This window comes from Bombina bombina, chromosome 4, assembly GCF_027579735.1.
Source record: "Bombina bombina isolate aBomBom1 chromosome 4, aBomBom1.pri, whole genome shotgun sequence".
NCBI lineage: Eukaryota > Metazoa > Chordata > Amphibia > Anura > Bombinatoridae > Bombina > Bombina bombina.
In genome coordinates, this window is record NC_069502.1 from 1,176,558,118 (window position 1) to 1,176,574,156 (window position 16,039).

The 16,039-nt window shown below is 40.4% G+C and overlaps 1 protein-coding gene across 1 annotated transcript in view; it reads left to right on the forward strand.

Annotated features, from left to right (window-relative positions):
* Window positions 1-16,039, forward strand: part of TRMT61B (tRNA methyltransferase 61B) — a 198,066-nt gene that overhangs the window by 10,718 nt on the left and 171,309 nt on the right. The window contains exon 2 of the mRNA XM_053712646.1: window positions 7,331-7,433. Within this exon, the coding sequence (XP_053568621.1) occupies window positions 7,331-7,433 (103 nt within the window). The remainder of the gene's footprint in view (window positions 1-7,330; window positions 7,434-16,039) is intronic.

A 16,039-nucleotide genomic window follows, 5' to 3' on the forward strand; every position in this document is an offset into this window, starting at 1 on the left:
GTCTGGGGTTTAGCCATAAACATTCTTAAAACAAAAAGGGTGGGTCCGTGGACTCACCATATCTGGAAGAAATAAATTTATCAGGTAAGTATACATTTTGTTTCCTTCCTAAGATGTGGTGAGTCCACAGGTTCATCTTAATTACTGTTGGGAACCAATACCCAAGCTAGAGGTCACAGATAAAAAGGGAGGGACAAAACATGCATGCCTAAACAAAAGGCACCACCGCATGAAGAACCTTTCTCCCAAAAGCAGCCTCAGCCGAGGCAAAAGTATCAAATTTGTAAACTTTGGAAAAAGTATGCAAATAAGACCAAGTTGCAGCATTGCAAATTTGTTTCATGGAAGCTTCATTTTTAAAAGTCCAAGAAGAGGCAACAGCCCTGCTGGAATGAGCTGTAATTCTCTCAGGAGGTTGCTTACTAGCAGACTCATATGCTAGAAGAATCACACTTCTCAACCAAAAAGAAAGAGTAGAAGCAGTAGCTTTCTGACCTCTACGTTTCCCAGCAAAAAAGACAAAAAGAGCAGAAGATTGGCGAAAATCCTTAGTCGCCTCCAAATAGAATTTAAGAGCACGAACCACACCCAAATTGTGCAACAAATGTTCTTTATCAGAAGAAGGCTTTAGACACAGAGACGGAACAACAATCTCCTGATTAATATTTTTCATAGAAACAACCTTAGGAAGGAAACCTAAATTAGTACGAAGAACCACCTTATCAGCATGAAAAATAAGATAAGGAGAATCAAACTGCAATGCTGAGAGTTCAGAGACTCTCCGAGCAAAAGAAATAGCCAAAAGAAATAAAACCTTCCAAGGTAACAACTTAATATCTATGGCATGTAAAGGCTCAAACGGAACCTGCTGTAAAACTCTAAGAACAAGGTTAAGGCTCCAAGGCGGAGCAACAGACTTAAACACAGGCCTGATTCTGACCAAGGCCTGAGAAAAGGATTGTACAACTGGCACATATGCCAAACATTTATGTAACAAAACAGATAAGGCCGAAATTTGACCCTTCACAGTGCTAACCGATAACCCTTTTTCCAGACCCTCCTGGAGAAAAGACAAAGTTCTTTGTCTGCATACCAGATCCTTCGAGGCCAAGCCGGAGCAATTAGAATCACTGATGCTCTCTCCTGTTCAATACGAGCGACGACTCGTGACAGCAGAGCAAACTGAGGGAATAGGTATGCCATCCTGAAGTTCCAAGGAACTACCAATGCATCTATCAGGAAGGCCTGAGGATCCCTCAACCTTGAACCATACTTTGGAAGCTTGGCGTTCTGTCGAGACGCCATCAGATCCAACTCCGGTACCCCCCATTTGATAGTTAACCGGGAGAACACCTCTGGATGGAGTTCCCACTCCCCGGGATGAAACGTCTGTCTGTTCAGGAATTCCGCTTCCCAGTTGTCCACTCCTGGATTGTGGATGGCAGATAGACAGCAATTGTGAGCTTCTGCCCACTGAATGATCCAAGCCACAACCTTCATGGCTAAGGAACTCTTGAGTTCCTCCCTGATGGTTGATGTAAGCCACTGAAGTTATATTGTCTGACTGGAATCTGATAAACTGGGCTAAAGATAGTTGGGGCCAAGCCATCAGAGCATTGAAAATCACAATCAATTACAGAATGTTGATAGGGAGAGTTGACTCCTCCTGAGTCCAAAGTCCCTGCGCCTTTAAGGAGTCCCAGACTGCTCCCCAGCCCAACAGGCTGGCGTCCGTGGTCACAATCGTCCATTAAGGTCTTCGAAAGCAAGTGCCTTGAGACAGGTGCTCCTGAGAGATCTACCACGGGAGAGAGTCCTTCGTCGCCTGATCAAGAACTATCCTCTGAGACAGATCCGCAAAATCTCCATTCCATTGTCTGAGCATGCACAACTGCAGAGCTCTTAGATGAAATCGAGCAAAAGGTGATAATATCCATGGAAGCCACCATCAGGCCAATTACTTCCATACATAGAGCCACTGACGGTTGAACAGCAGACTGAAGAGACCGGCAAGAGGAAAGAATCTTTGCTCTTCTGACCTCCATCAGAAAAATCTTCATCAGAATGGAATCTATTATTGTCCCTAGGAAGACTACCCTTGTAGCTGGGACCTGGGAGCTTTTCTCCAAATTCACTTTTCATCCGTGAGAACGAAGAAAAGACAACGATATCTCTGTGTGAGATTCTGCTTGTGGAAAAGATGGTGTTTGAATCAATATGTCGTCTAAATAGGGAGCCACAGCAATTCCCCTGGACCGGATCACAGCCAAGAGAGCCCCCAGAACCTTTGAAAATATTCTGGGAGCTGCGGCAAGGTCAAAAGGAAGAGCTACGAATTGGAAATGTTGTTCGAGAAAGACAAATCTCAGAAACTTGTGATGGTCCCTGTGAATGGGAACATGAAGGTACGCATCCTTTAGATCTATGGTTGTCATGAATTGACCCTCTTGTACTAAAGGAAGAATAGCAGGATGGAACTCTTGAGAATTTTTTTTTTTTAGACAATTCAGGTCTAGAATGGGAAGGAAAGTTCACTTCTTCTTGAATAAAACCCTAGACCCTGTTCCAGTATTGGAACTGGAACAATCACTCCCAGAGAAGAGAGATCCTGTACGCATTTAAAAAACGCCTCTCTTTTTATCTGGTCTGCAGATAATCTTGAAAGGTGGAGCCTGTCTCTGGGAGGACAAGTCTTGAATTCCAACTTGTAACCCTGGGATACAATGTCAACAGCCCAGGGATCTGGTACATCTCTTACCCAGGCCTGAGAAAACTGAGAAAGTCTGCCCCCTACTTGATCCAAGCCTGGATCAGGGGCAAACCCTTCATGCTGATTTAGAGTCAGCCGCAGGTTTCTTGGACTGTTTTCCCTTGCTCCAAGACTGATTTGGTTTCCAGGAAGATTCAGCATGGTCCTGCTTAGACAAAGATGAGGAAGGCTTTCCTCCAAAGTTTCGAAAGGAACGAAAATTACTCTGACGTCCCTTGGGTCTGGCTTTTTTATCTTGGGGCAGAAAAGACCCTTTCCCACCTTTTATATCAGAAATGATCTCAGCCAACCCGAGTCCAAACAAGCTCTTTCCCTTGTAAGAAAGCGCCAGAAGCTTGACCTTGGAGGAAACATCTGCTGACCAAGACTTCAGCCATAATGCCCTTCTGGCTAGGACTGCGAAACTAGAAGCCTTAGCTCCCAGTCTAAGGGCCTGCAAAACAGCATCCGCTATAAAATAATTGGCTATCTTAAGAGCCTTAATCCTATCCTGAATCTCGTCTAAAGGAGTCTCTTCCTGAAGAGAGTCAGACAATGCGTCAAACCAATAAGATGCTGCACTAGTCCCCATGGCAATACATACCACTGGTTGCCATTGTAGACCTAAATGTACATACATCTTTTTCAAGTAAGCCTCCATCTTTTTGTCCATTGGATCCATGAAAGAACAACTATCCTCAATAGGAATAGTAGTTTTCTTAGCCAGAGTAGAAATGGCCCCTTCAACCTTAGGAACCATAGACCAGGGATCCTTGATAGAAGCCTCAACAGGAAACATCCTCTTAAAAACAGGAGACGGAGTAAAAGCCACCCCTGGCTCCTCCCATTCCTGAGATATAATCTCCCTAGCACGGTCTGGCACAGGAAAGACTTCCATAGATGAAGGGACATCAAATAAATTATTAAGTTTACTAGATTTATTAGGAGTGACCGCGACAGGAGTATCGGAATCATCCAAAGCAGCTAAAACTTCCTTTAACAGTACACAAAGGTGCTCAAGCTTAAATCTGAAGGATACTCCTTCAGTGTCAGAAGAAGGAATTATACTGTCCGAATCTGAAATTTCACCCTCAGAAGGCGACTCATCCACTTCCTCAGATCTATGAGAAGCTTGGGAATCAGAATTTGGAACAGATACCTTACTATCTGAATTCTTAAGTTTCCTCTTACGCTTTCCCTTAATCCTGGGAAATTCGTCTAGAGCAGCAGATACCGCCGAGGATACCTGTGCAGAAATTTCAGCCTTTAAAAACATTCCACTGGGAGTTAGAGAGGAACCACAGGACACAGTATGAGATGCCATAGATGCTTGGGATGATATAGGAGATGGCCCTGGTAATACCTGGACAGCATCCTCCTGAGAGACATTAGGCTCAACATTGAAAAATGTATCTTTTCCTTGTAATATCTGTTTGACACATGAGGAACAAAGTTGCATGGGAGCTGCAATTTGCGCATCTAAGCACAACAGATGGGTTCATCTGACATAAATCCTGATCCATGTCAGACATGCTGTCTAAAAAACGCAACATAAGTCTCAATTTAAATGATTTTGTTAAGCAGCTGAGGCTATGCCGTTAAGCAAGTTCTATAATTTAAACCTTAGCGCTACCTCTCTGACTAAAACCTCCGGTATTTCACACCTCAGTTTACTGAGGCGCCTAAGTTACCACTACTGCGTAGCTAGATATCCTCCTCAAACTCCGTAGACAATTTCCAAGCATGGTAGTCGAGAAGACAGAGTCCCCGCTGCACAGAACTCAGAGGAAGGAAGCCTATCACGTGATCGGATAGTAGAGAGGCGCGAAAACCTTCCACGGTGCTGATGGCAAGGGGGAGGAGCCTAAAATGCAAAGCACACACACACACACACACGCCATAATCCTACTGTATAAAAATGGTGAACACAAGCCTAAATGAGCTCCTAGTCTTCACAACAGCACTCACATATTAGCAAACAGACTGCATCATCCGTGTCCGGATTTAGGGCCAGCTAACAAGGAATAATACATACCCTAGTTCCTCAGTGTCAAACAGAGCCCAACCAAATTAACCCATCATAGATCTAGGTTAAAGTTAATCTCTCACATCACTGTGCCTGCAGACAGGCCTTAGTGTGACCCTTACAACAGGGTGAACTATGTTCCAAATAAATTAGCACGGTTGTGTAGTGTTTAATAAATATAAGTGCACTTACCTGCTCTGCTGTCTGGCATTTAGACAGACCCTAGGTATGAAAGGACTCATCTCCCCACAGAAACCCAAGACAAAGGGAAATAACAAAGTAACTAACTTTGGTATTCCATACTAGGGCAGCAAGGACCACTTTGCAAGTTCCCAACTGCTTTAAAGCCACCACAGCTCGACTGCAAAGACTAATGTGGGATACGGCTATACCCTACAACTTGCTAGAAGCTAAATTCAATCTTCATCAGACACCTAAACTTTACTTCCTCCATGCATGAAAGGCAAAGAGAATGACTCGCTATTTGTAAACAATTAAATACTTTTCAGCAGGTAAAACGGATCATTGAGAACACATTAAAGGGGAGCAACTTTTATAGTACATTTAATCCTTCCTCCTGGTAGATACCTGGTTCTATCTGCTTGCTTGATTCAAACACATCACCATTCACAGCTAACCCGCAGTTCATGTCAAGTACATTACGTAGTCTTTGTCTTGGAATTGCAGCACCAATTTTCCTAGGGATCAAATGAAGAAGAATAGGGCAATACATTTGACAGATGACCAGCACTAAATTGAAATTACTCACATGATATTTGTGGTAAAAAGCTGTTCATTTTTTTTAAATTTGCAAAACAAATCGGAACTTTGGAGTAAACAGCTTTAAAGGGGCAGAAAATATTGGAAATAATCGTACATGATTCTGCACTATGTACAGAATTATGTATCATAAATGTCTAATCACAGCACACCTGATTACGCCAATCAACTTCATGTAGCACACTCCTGGGTAAAGTTGTCAGCTTCCTTACTCAGCGTGGGGGTGCCCTACATTAAAGGGATAGTCTAGTCCAAAATACTTTTATCACCAATTTTGCTTTGTTCTCTTGGTATTCTAAGTTGAAAGCTAAACCTAGGAGGTTCATATGCCATTTTCTTAGAGCTTGAAGGCCACCTCTTATATGAATGCATTTTGACAGTTTTTCACTAGAGGGTGTTAGTTTGTGTGCGTCATATAGATAGCACTGTGCTCACGCATGTGGAGTTATGTAGAAGTCAGCACTGATTGGCTAAAATGCTGGTCTGTCAAAAGAACTGAAATAAGGGGGCAGGTTGCAGAGGCTTAGATACAAGGTAATCACAGAGGTAAAAAGTGTATTCATATAACTGTTGGTTATGCAAATTTAGGGAATGGGTAATAAAGGGATTATCTTTTAAAACAATAACAATTCTGGTGTAGACTGTCCCTTTAAGTTGAACAGTGCAGTGATTAGACGGCAAGCCAGGACATGTTTTAACTGTAGTGCCGAAGAGGACGGCTATTTATGAGTAAGAAGAACAAATCTCTAAGAACAACCAACCAATCAATAATATTAAAGAACAAATCTGTATAAAAAAAACAGAAACGTTTAAATTACTCTTTGGCGAATAATTCCCAATCTATAATAGTAACAAAAACTATATAATACATCATTAATTATCATGTTAAAGTATCCAGTCATATTAAAAATAAAATAATAAATAAAATAAACAGCTACAATTATTGATTGTGAACTATTCGTCAATTTTACTTTTAAAGATTTGATTTTTAATAATTTATATTAGTTGCTCTTGGATATCTACATTTTGTTAGGTCAGATCTTTTACACAAAGGCGATTTTGCCCTTTGCTAAATAGGAGGTCTTTAGGGCTCAATGTACTAAGCAACAAAAGCTGCTTTTAAGCCCTTGCAGGCCAGGTTGCACATGCGAGCCTGCTTCCCCCAATGTAAGAAGCAGCGATCACCAGTGCTCTGTGGGTCCCGAGCGACACTTTTACCGTGTGCAGTAGTGTAGGGTCAATAGTTATAAAATTACACGTTCTAATGAATTGGAGCATGTCATTTTTGGACTATTATGGCCCTTTAAAGCTAAGAACTGTGTTGTACTATTCTTGGTTCTCTTTTACTATATTGCCGTTATAGACTTCTTTATTTGATCCCTGAGTAGACTGGTGCCACGATTCCAACACAAATAGACCTAAGAACGGTTCCTGGAGATACTGAAGCAGACACTAGATTCTGATCCTGGAAGTAATTCATTGACAATATTGTATCATAATTGCTTTGACTTTGTACATAACATAGTCTGCCTGTTGTCCGTGTCCTCTTAGACTTTTCTAAAAACGTATGTACTTATAAGCTACATGAATAGAAATACACACATAACCCCTTAACGACATCTGGTGTACCCTGTACCTCGGCTCATGAGGAAGTAGCGTCGGGTTCGCTGCTGTCGGCAAAGCCCCTTGCAACAGGCAATGTATAGGGTATGTAATTATTATGTATAGGGTATGTAATTATTATTTTTAATAAATTAGATACATTTTTTCCTCAGGATATTACAGCAATGATGATGATGATGGATGTCAGCCCTGGGGACGTCATTTTAGAAGCTGGGTCTGGATCAGGAGGAATGAGTTTATTCTTATCTCGTTCAGGTACACCAAATACCTCACAATGCTCTTTTTAGAATATGAACTTTAGGTATTGTACATTTTGTTTCTGTTTTTGCTGTGCTGAGCTAGTTAACTTAAAGGGATATCAAACTCAAAATTGAATTCTCCATAAAATGTTGTTATAAATAATTATAGGGGCAGTATACACCAATTTTCATATAAGTGCATGTAGTAGACACTACTATAAAGAAGACTATGCACAGATACTGATCTAAAATTCCAGTATAAAACCTTTTAAAAACTTACTTAGGGGTTGATTTATCAAAGCCTTCAGCAGGCTTTGCCCCCTACGACTGCAAGTTCTCACAAGAGAACCTGCAGTCTATATTTAACAAGCAGCGGTCATCAGACTGCTTCCCTAACCTTTTGCCAAAGATTGACAGCTCCTGCCCGGGCATAATTGGCTGCGCGCAGGCAAGGGGCGGGATTACACGCGAGCAAAAAATAGCGCTCGTGTGCAATGCTGAATTCCGGCAGCGGAATTCAGCCTGCCAGAGGCGAGCTACAGCGGACAGGGTTGCATATGTGTGCACCTGTCAGCTGCAACTTTATAAATCGACCACTTAGAAGCTCCCAGTTTAGCATTGTTGATAAAGTAGTCTGGGACACCCATTAAAGGGGCTGGGCAAACAAAAAAAGTAGACACTCCCCACCTCCCCCTTGTCTGCATATGAAAAGACAGATAGCATAAACAGGAGTCTGTAAACACGTGTATACATCTGACACTGTGGAGCTTGGATAGGAGTCTGAAAATCAGTACAATGTTCTTAAAAAAAAAAAGCAAAACTATACATTTTTATAAAAACAATACCAGATGGGCTATATAAATGGATTATCTACAAAACATTTATGCAAAGTAAAATATAGTGTACAATGTCCCTTTAAAGAAAAGTTTGTAATGCTGTGTTCTTATTTATTTTGCTTGTTTTTATGGTATTTTAACTCCAAAATTGTATTTTCTTCACCACTCCGAAGAGAGTCTAAAGTGTATTCCGTGGAATGCAGAACGATACTGCAGAATGTACATTCCTACTGCAGCACTGACAAACACATTTTGGGCTGTTTGCTAAAACTATTATCTAAAGGGATATCTTATATCCATGAAAGTGCAAGGGTATGTCATTCCTCTAGGGCTGTAGGGACCCCATTAGTGCATAGACTGTGACTTCTGAGAGGGTAAATGGGACAGAGAGAGAGAGTGGAAAGGTGAACGTGGAGAAGGTAGAGCTAAGAGAGAATTATTGAAGAAATAAAAAAAGACTGAAGAGATATGAGAGAGGGGAAAGAGAAGATATGGGGACCGATTTATGAGTCTGCAGGATATGATCCGCTCTAGCGATCATGTCCGCCATACATCGATAAATGTCGACGGCATACGCTGTCGGTATTTATCATTGCACAAGCAGTTCTGGTGAACAGCTTGTGCAATGCCGCCCCCTGCAGATTTGTAGCCTCTAGCAGTGGGTGTCAATCAACCCAATCGTATGAGATTGGGCGGATTGATATCCGCCGCCTTTGAGCTGTCGGACGGGTTAAGGAGCAGCAGTCTTAAGAATGCTGCATCTTAACTCCTTTTTTGCGCGAAAAAAAGAGGTATTTGGCCCCATTCGAGCCATGATAAATCAGCCCCATGGCCTGAGAGAGAAGGAAGAGGGTAAAAAAGAGAGATTGAAGAGAGGAGGGAGTTAACAAAGATAGTTAAGAGCGAGAAGGGAAAGATGATAATTATAAAAAAAATAAAAAAATCTCCAGGTCTGCTATGACCTTCCATGACTGTCAGCATTCTCTGTATTCTCTGAGTTCAACAACTTCCTTTTTCTATCCAGCAGTTGTTATCTTCAGAATCTCTAGCTGCTATGAACTTATTTTTCTATTACTGTATGTAGCATTATTTAATGTATTATGGTATAAAATAAAAAATTAAATTTATGCTTACCTGATAAATTTATTTATTTCTGGATATGGTGAGTCCATGGCTTCATCATTTACTGTTGGGAATATCACTCCTGGCCAGCAGGAGGGGGCAAAGAGCACCACAGCTAAGCTGTTAAGTATCACTCCCCTTCCCACAACCCCCAGTCATTCGACCGAAGGGAAATGGAGAAAAAAAGAAGTAACACAAAGATGTAGAGGTGCCTGAGGTTTAGTCAAAAATAACTGTCTTGAATAAAGTGCGGGACCGTGGACTCATCATATCTGGAAATAAATAAATTGATCAGGTAAGCATAAATTTTGTTTTCTTTTCTAAGATATGGTGAGTCCACGGCTTCATCATTTACTGTTGGGAACCAATACCCAAGCTAGAGGACACAGATGATTAGGGAGGGACAAGACAGATAGACCTAAATGGAAGGCACCACCGCTCAAAGAACCTTTCTCCCAAATGAAGCTTCAGCCGAGGCAAAAGTATCACATTTGGAAAAAGTATGCAATAAGGACCAAGTTGCATCCTTGCAAATCTGTTCCACAGAAGCTTCATTTTTGAAAGCCCAAGAAGAGGAGACTGCTTTTGTAGAATGAGCCGTAATTCTCTCAGGAGGCTGCTGACCAGCAGTCCGATACGCAAAACGAATTATACTTCTCAACCAGAGAGAAAGAGAAGTAGCAGTAGCTTTCTGACCTATAAGTTTCACAGAGAAACAAACAAACAGGGCAGAAGACTGGCGAAAATCCTTAGTCGCTTGTAAATAAAATTTTAAAGCACGCACAACATCCAAATTATGCAACAAACGTTCTTTATGAGAAGGAGGATTAGGACATAGAGAAGGAACAACAATTTCCTGAATAATATTTCTGTCCGAAACCACTTTAGGAAAGAAGCCTTACGAAGAACCGCCTTATCAGCATGAAAGAGCACAATATAAAATTTGACATGACAACTATTTACATCTTAGGACATGGGTAGCGTTCCTGCTTACGCGTTTCGGCTGTTGCCGTACTCATAGCATAAGGAACATTGTTGCTACTCACCTTTTAAAGAACTTAAACTCTTCTCATTGGTTAATAACAATTAAAACCAACCCCTCTACCCTGTCAATGAATCTGTGTAACGAGAGGTCCTAAAATCCTCACAAACTAGTTCACCTGTATTTTTACACTCACTCTTTTTTTAACCTCATGACCACTCATTTATTATGAGCCTTGGTATCCCTCCGGCTAGACTATATTACATTTCAATTATGGTAGTACTTATTAATAGAATATACACTTGCTGATAGTTTTCCTACATATTTAAAAGGAAACGGACTTTGTGATAGTTCTTTGTATGTACAAATGTTTGAATATATAAACCGGATCCCAGGTTAATTTGTATGCATGTGTTCTTATTGGTGCTTTGGCTAAAGGACTGTGTCTGTTTGATGTATTCATTTGAGCGTATCCCCACGCTAACAGCCTATTTAGCACACTAAGTTCACCTGTGAGTTTGAGTTATTACAAGAAAAACGATACTTAAAGTTAAGGATGGAAGCAGACAATGACATGATAGAGGAGAGAGTTTACTATGATTTACAAACTACGGAACAAAGAGTTGGTAACCTAGATGAACTAGACTATGTATTTACTACAGATTTTGCCAAGTTTACGCTACCAAGGCTATTTGAGGAATTTGAATTTTCACTGAATAAGGAGATCAAGTTAAAGTAGGATGTGTGGACATTGGATAAATACTATAAGCTGGGTATGGTTCCCAGAGGACTCAGACTGAACACATTTCCAACGTTCAATACTGAAGATGCGAAGTTTATAAAAGTGTGGACTAGGACTCTTACTGACTGCTCTCTGAAACTAATGTTATTACTTATTGATTACAAAGCAAACCTGTTAAAAGAAACTTCTAGACAAATTGATGCCATACAAGAGGTTTTGTTCAATCGAAGTCAGGAAACTCAATTTGAGAAATTTGATAAAATCTTAAAAAATACCATAGCAGAAGCAAAGAAACTGCAAAAAGATATAAAACAAGGTACATTCCTGAGGGATAAATCTGACTGCAATTTGAACAAAGTTTATATATGGCAAAGGAAACAAAGATCAAATTACAGGAGAGGTTCTGGTGGAAGCAGAAACAGGGGTAATTTAAGTAGCAATAGGGGGGCTATGGAAGAGAAAATATGTTAATAACCCCCAAGAAAGTAACATTTAGTGAAAGTGAAGCAGTCAGGAGAGGATCCGACAGAAGGTTTTAGTTCAGGTGAGGAGGAAAGAACCCCAGTTTTAATAACCCTAGAAAAGGATATAAGCTCAGTAAGGCTTAAAGATACGATGGCATATCCCTCTTCTAATGTGAAAAGTGATAGTAATAGAGGTTTATCTAGGCAACCTTCTGGACCTACCACCAAATCCACAGTACACAGTATATTAAAAGAAACTGAATACAATGAGCAGGTCAAACCAGGAGAGGCAGGGCCCAAACCAAATACAAGTGAGCCCAATAATCAATCTTTCCACACATCATCTGACTAATGAGATAAAAGTAATAGAGTTGGGTCTTAATTTTGTTCCAGCAGAAAATTTTGACCTTTTTCAAACATTAACCCCTTAATGACCAACGACGTATGCCATACGTCCTTAGAAAAAATACAGTTAACGCCTGAGGACGTATGGCGTACATCGTCGGTCTGGAAAGCAGCTGGAATCGATCCTGATCGCTTCCAGCTGCTTTCCGGTTATTGCAGTGATGCTTCGATATCGAGGCATCCTGCAATAACAATTTTTACCCCTCCGGTGCAGAGAGAGCCACTCTATGGCCCCCTCTGCACCGGACATCGATGGCCGCATTCGTTGGTGGGTGGGAGTTGAAGTGGGAGGTGGGTGGGCGGCCATCAATGGGTTCTGAGCCTGAGAGGGGGGGGCGGGATAGTCGCGCGCACAGGGAGGGAGCGGGTGGGAACCGCTACACTACAGAAAAAAAAGTAGTATAAGTGGGAGAAAGGGGGGAGGGAATGCCCCAAAAAGTAATCTAAGGGATTTGGGAGGGGTTGTGGTTGGTCTTGGGGGGGGGGGGGGGGGAAGCTACACTACAGAGAAAAATAAAAAAAACATAAATTATATTGTAAACAGGGTACTGGCAGACAGCTGTCAGTACCCAAGATGGCTGCCAAGAAGGTAGAAGGGGAGGTTAGAGAGCTTTTTCGGGGGGGGGGGGGGGCAGGGATGTTGGGGGCTAAGGGGGGGATCCTACACAGCAGCATATGCAAAGAAAAAAAAGAAATAAAAAAAGGGTACCTTTTATTTTAGTACTGGCAGACTTTCTGCCAGTACTTAAGATGGCGGGGACAATTGTGGGGTGGGGGAGGTAAGAGAGCTGTTTGGGAGGGAGGCTGATCTCTTCACTAAAGCTAAAATTAACCCTACAAGCTACCTAATTAACCCCTTCACTGCTAGCCATAATACACGTGTGATGCGCAGCGGCATTTAGCGGCCTTCTAATACGAAAAAGCAACGCCAAAGCCATATATGTCTGCTATTTCTGAACAAAGGGGATCCCAGAGAAGCATTTACAACTATTTGTGCCATAATTACACAAGCTGTTTGTAAATGATTTCAGTGAGAAACCTAAAATTTGGAAAAATTAAACTTTTTTTTTATTTGATCGCATTTGGCGGTGAAATGGTGGTATGAAATATACCAAAATGGGCCTAGATCAATACTTTGGGTTGTCTACTACACTAAAGCTAAAATTACCCCAAAAAGCTCCCTACATGCTCCCTAATTAACCCCTTCACTGCTGGGCATAATACACGTGTGGTGCGCAGTGACATTTAGCGGCCTTCTAATTACCAAAAAGCAACGGCAAAGCTATATATGTCTGCTTTTTCTGAACAAAGGGGATCCCAGATAAATATTTACAACCATTTATGCCATAATTGCACAAGCTGTTTGTAAATAATTTCAGTGAGAAACCTAAAGTTTGTGAAAAAAATCGTGAAAAAGTGAACGATTTTTTTTTTATTTGATCGAAATTTAGAAACTATTTAGCATTGGTGTTTTTTGGTGGTTGTAGATGTGTAAGAGATTTTGGGGGTCAAAGTTAAAAAAAAGTGTTTTTTTTTCCATTTTTCCTCATATTTTATATTTGTTTTTATAGTAAATGATAAGATATGATGAACATAATGGTGTCTTTAGAAAGTCCATTTAATGGCGAGAAAAACGGTATATAATATGTGTGGGTACAGTAAATGAGTAAGAGGAAAATTACAGCTAAACACAAACACCACAAAAATGTAAAAATAGCCTTGGTCCCAAACGGACAGAAAATGCTGTGGTCATTAAGGGGTTAATAGATGTGAATAGACTCATAAGAAATATAACTTTTAAAAAAAAACATTTTTCAGATGATGTGTCAGATATTGATGTAAACCCACGTGAAAATGAAAGAGTGATGAGCAATTTTACCTTTGATGAAACCTGTGATTTGGTAGCCCTGGAGGATTTACAGGCAGAAAGTAGTTACCAAGAAAGAGCTTTCAGACAAAACATTGTTCCCCGATTCAAAAATCCCTCGAAAATTTTACTCAATTCACAGTCGAGGGGATATTTTGGAAATATTTCAAAATAGGATAGAAAATTATCTCAACACACTATCATACACATGTACGGAGAATAGAGGTAATAATCTACGAAGGGTTTTGAAAGAAGCCATGAGATGTCTTAGTAACAACCTAGACATAGTGATAAGAAATGCGGACAAGGGGGGCTCAATTGTAGTTTTGGACAAGTCACATTTCATCCAGGAAGCAAATAGGCAGCTAGGAGATATAGAACAATACACACAATTAGAATTTGAGCCTACTACCACATTTAAGAAGGAATTATCACATCTTATAGATGATGGTTTTGAGGAAGGTTTTTTGACATGAACACAAAGGAATTTTTGACTGTCAGTAATCCAATAATTCCAGTTTTCAATATGCTCCCAAAGGTACATAACGGAATAGAAAATCTAACAGGGAGGCCTATAATCAGTGGCATAGACTCATTAAATGAGCGTATGTCACAGTGGTTGGATGGCATTTTACAGCCTATGGTAACAGACTTGAGAAGTTATCTACGAGACACCAAGCAGTTATTAAAGGAGGTTGAACATATCAGTTGGGAAAAGGACTTTGGCTGGCCAACTGTAGATGTTCAATCTCTCTACTCCTCAATACCTCATGAGATGGGTTTAAAAGCAATTTAATTTTTTCTAAATAGAACGGAAGGTTATGGTGATAACTTGACCAAATATATTGTACGAGTTACCAAATATCTGCTCACACACAATTATTTCACTTTTGAAGGGTTTTTTCTACCTCCAGAGATGTGGGACAGCCATGGGGGCAAAGTTTGCCACCTCTTACACCAACCTCTTCATGGGGTGGTGGGAGCTGTCCCACATCTATGGATGTAGAGGCCCTCTCAGGGGAAATATTATTTATTATCGCATATATTGATGACCTCATTTGTATTTGGAAAGGTGACAAAGTGCACAGGATTTTGTAGCACTACTGAATACAAATGAGGTTGGCATAAAGTTAACCTCAGAATTTGAGAATGAAGAAATCCATTATCTGGATGTTAAATTAAAGGGTACTAATGAAGGTTACATTCAAACTGAAGTTTATAGTAAGCCTATAGCAGGTAACACATTGCTGCACGCTCAGAGCAGTCACCCAAAGCAGGTATTCAATTCTGTTGCTAAGGGTCAGTTCATTAGGCTAAAAATAAATTGCAGTACAGATACTACATATAATAAACATGCAGAATTGTTGTCTGGGAAGTTACGGGACAGAGGTTATCACAGAAAGACTATAGAATCGGCTAAAGCTTCAGTAGCAACACTAGAAAGAACAGATTTACTCAGAGACAACAAAAGAAGTGGTTACAAGGAGAAAGATAACAGAGTAACCTTTGTTACTAAATACAGTAAACAATATCATAAAATTTGCTCTATCATACGAAAATATCTCCCACTGCTTCAAGCAGATGAAAAATTGATTGATATTGCAAAACAAGGCTGCAGGTTCTCATACAAGAAAGGCATGTCCATAGCGAACTATGTAGCTCCAACCAAACTGAGAAAAAAGTCAGCCAATCAGAGTTCATGGCTGACATTCAGAGGGACCTTCCATTGTAGCAATTTAATATGTAAAGCTTGTGATTTTCTTCAAGAAGGAAGCACCTTTTAAGAGTACAGTAACTGGTGAGGAATTTATTCACAAGACATGTTTAAATTGCAGAGAGACATACGTAATTTATCTACTCACATGTATAATGTGTGATTTGCAATATGTCGGACTTACGACAAGGGAGGTCCGTGAGAGAATTAGAGAGCACATCAATAACATAAAATATGGTTCTCTCACCACACCTTTTGTGGAGCATTTCAAAGAAAAACATTCAAAATGTCCTGTCTTTGAGGTGGACGATAATTGAAAAAATACAAAAACCCAAAGGGGGACAAACAAACAGATTCAAAATTGGCTTCATAAATTAAAATCCAGAATACCTCTAGGACTCAATTCTGTATATGATAGGATTAACTTCTGGCAATAGATGAACCAAATAGTCAGGAGTTTAGGAGGATATAAGTATATGTAGTTTGTGAA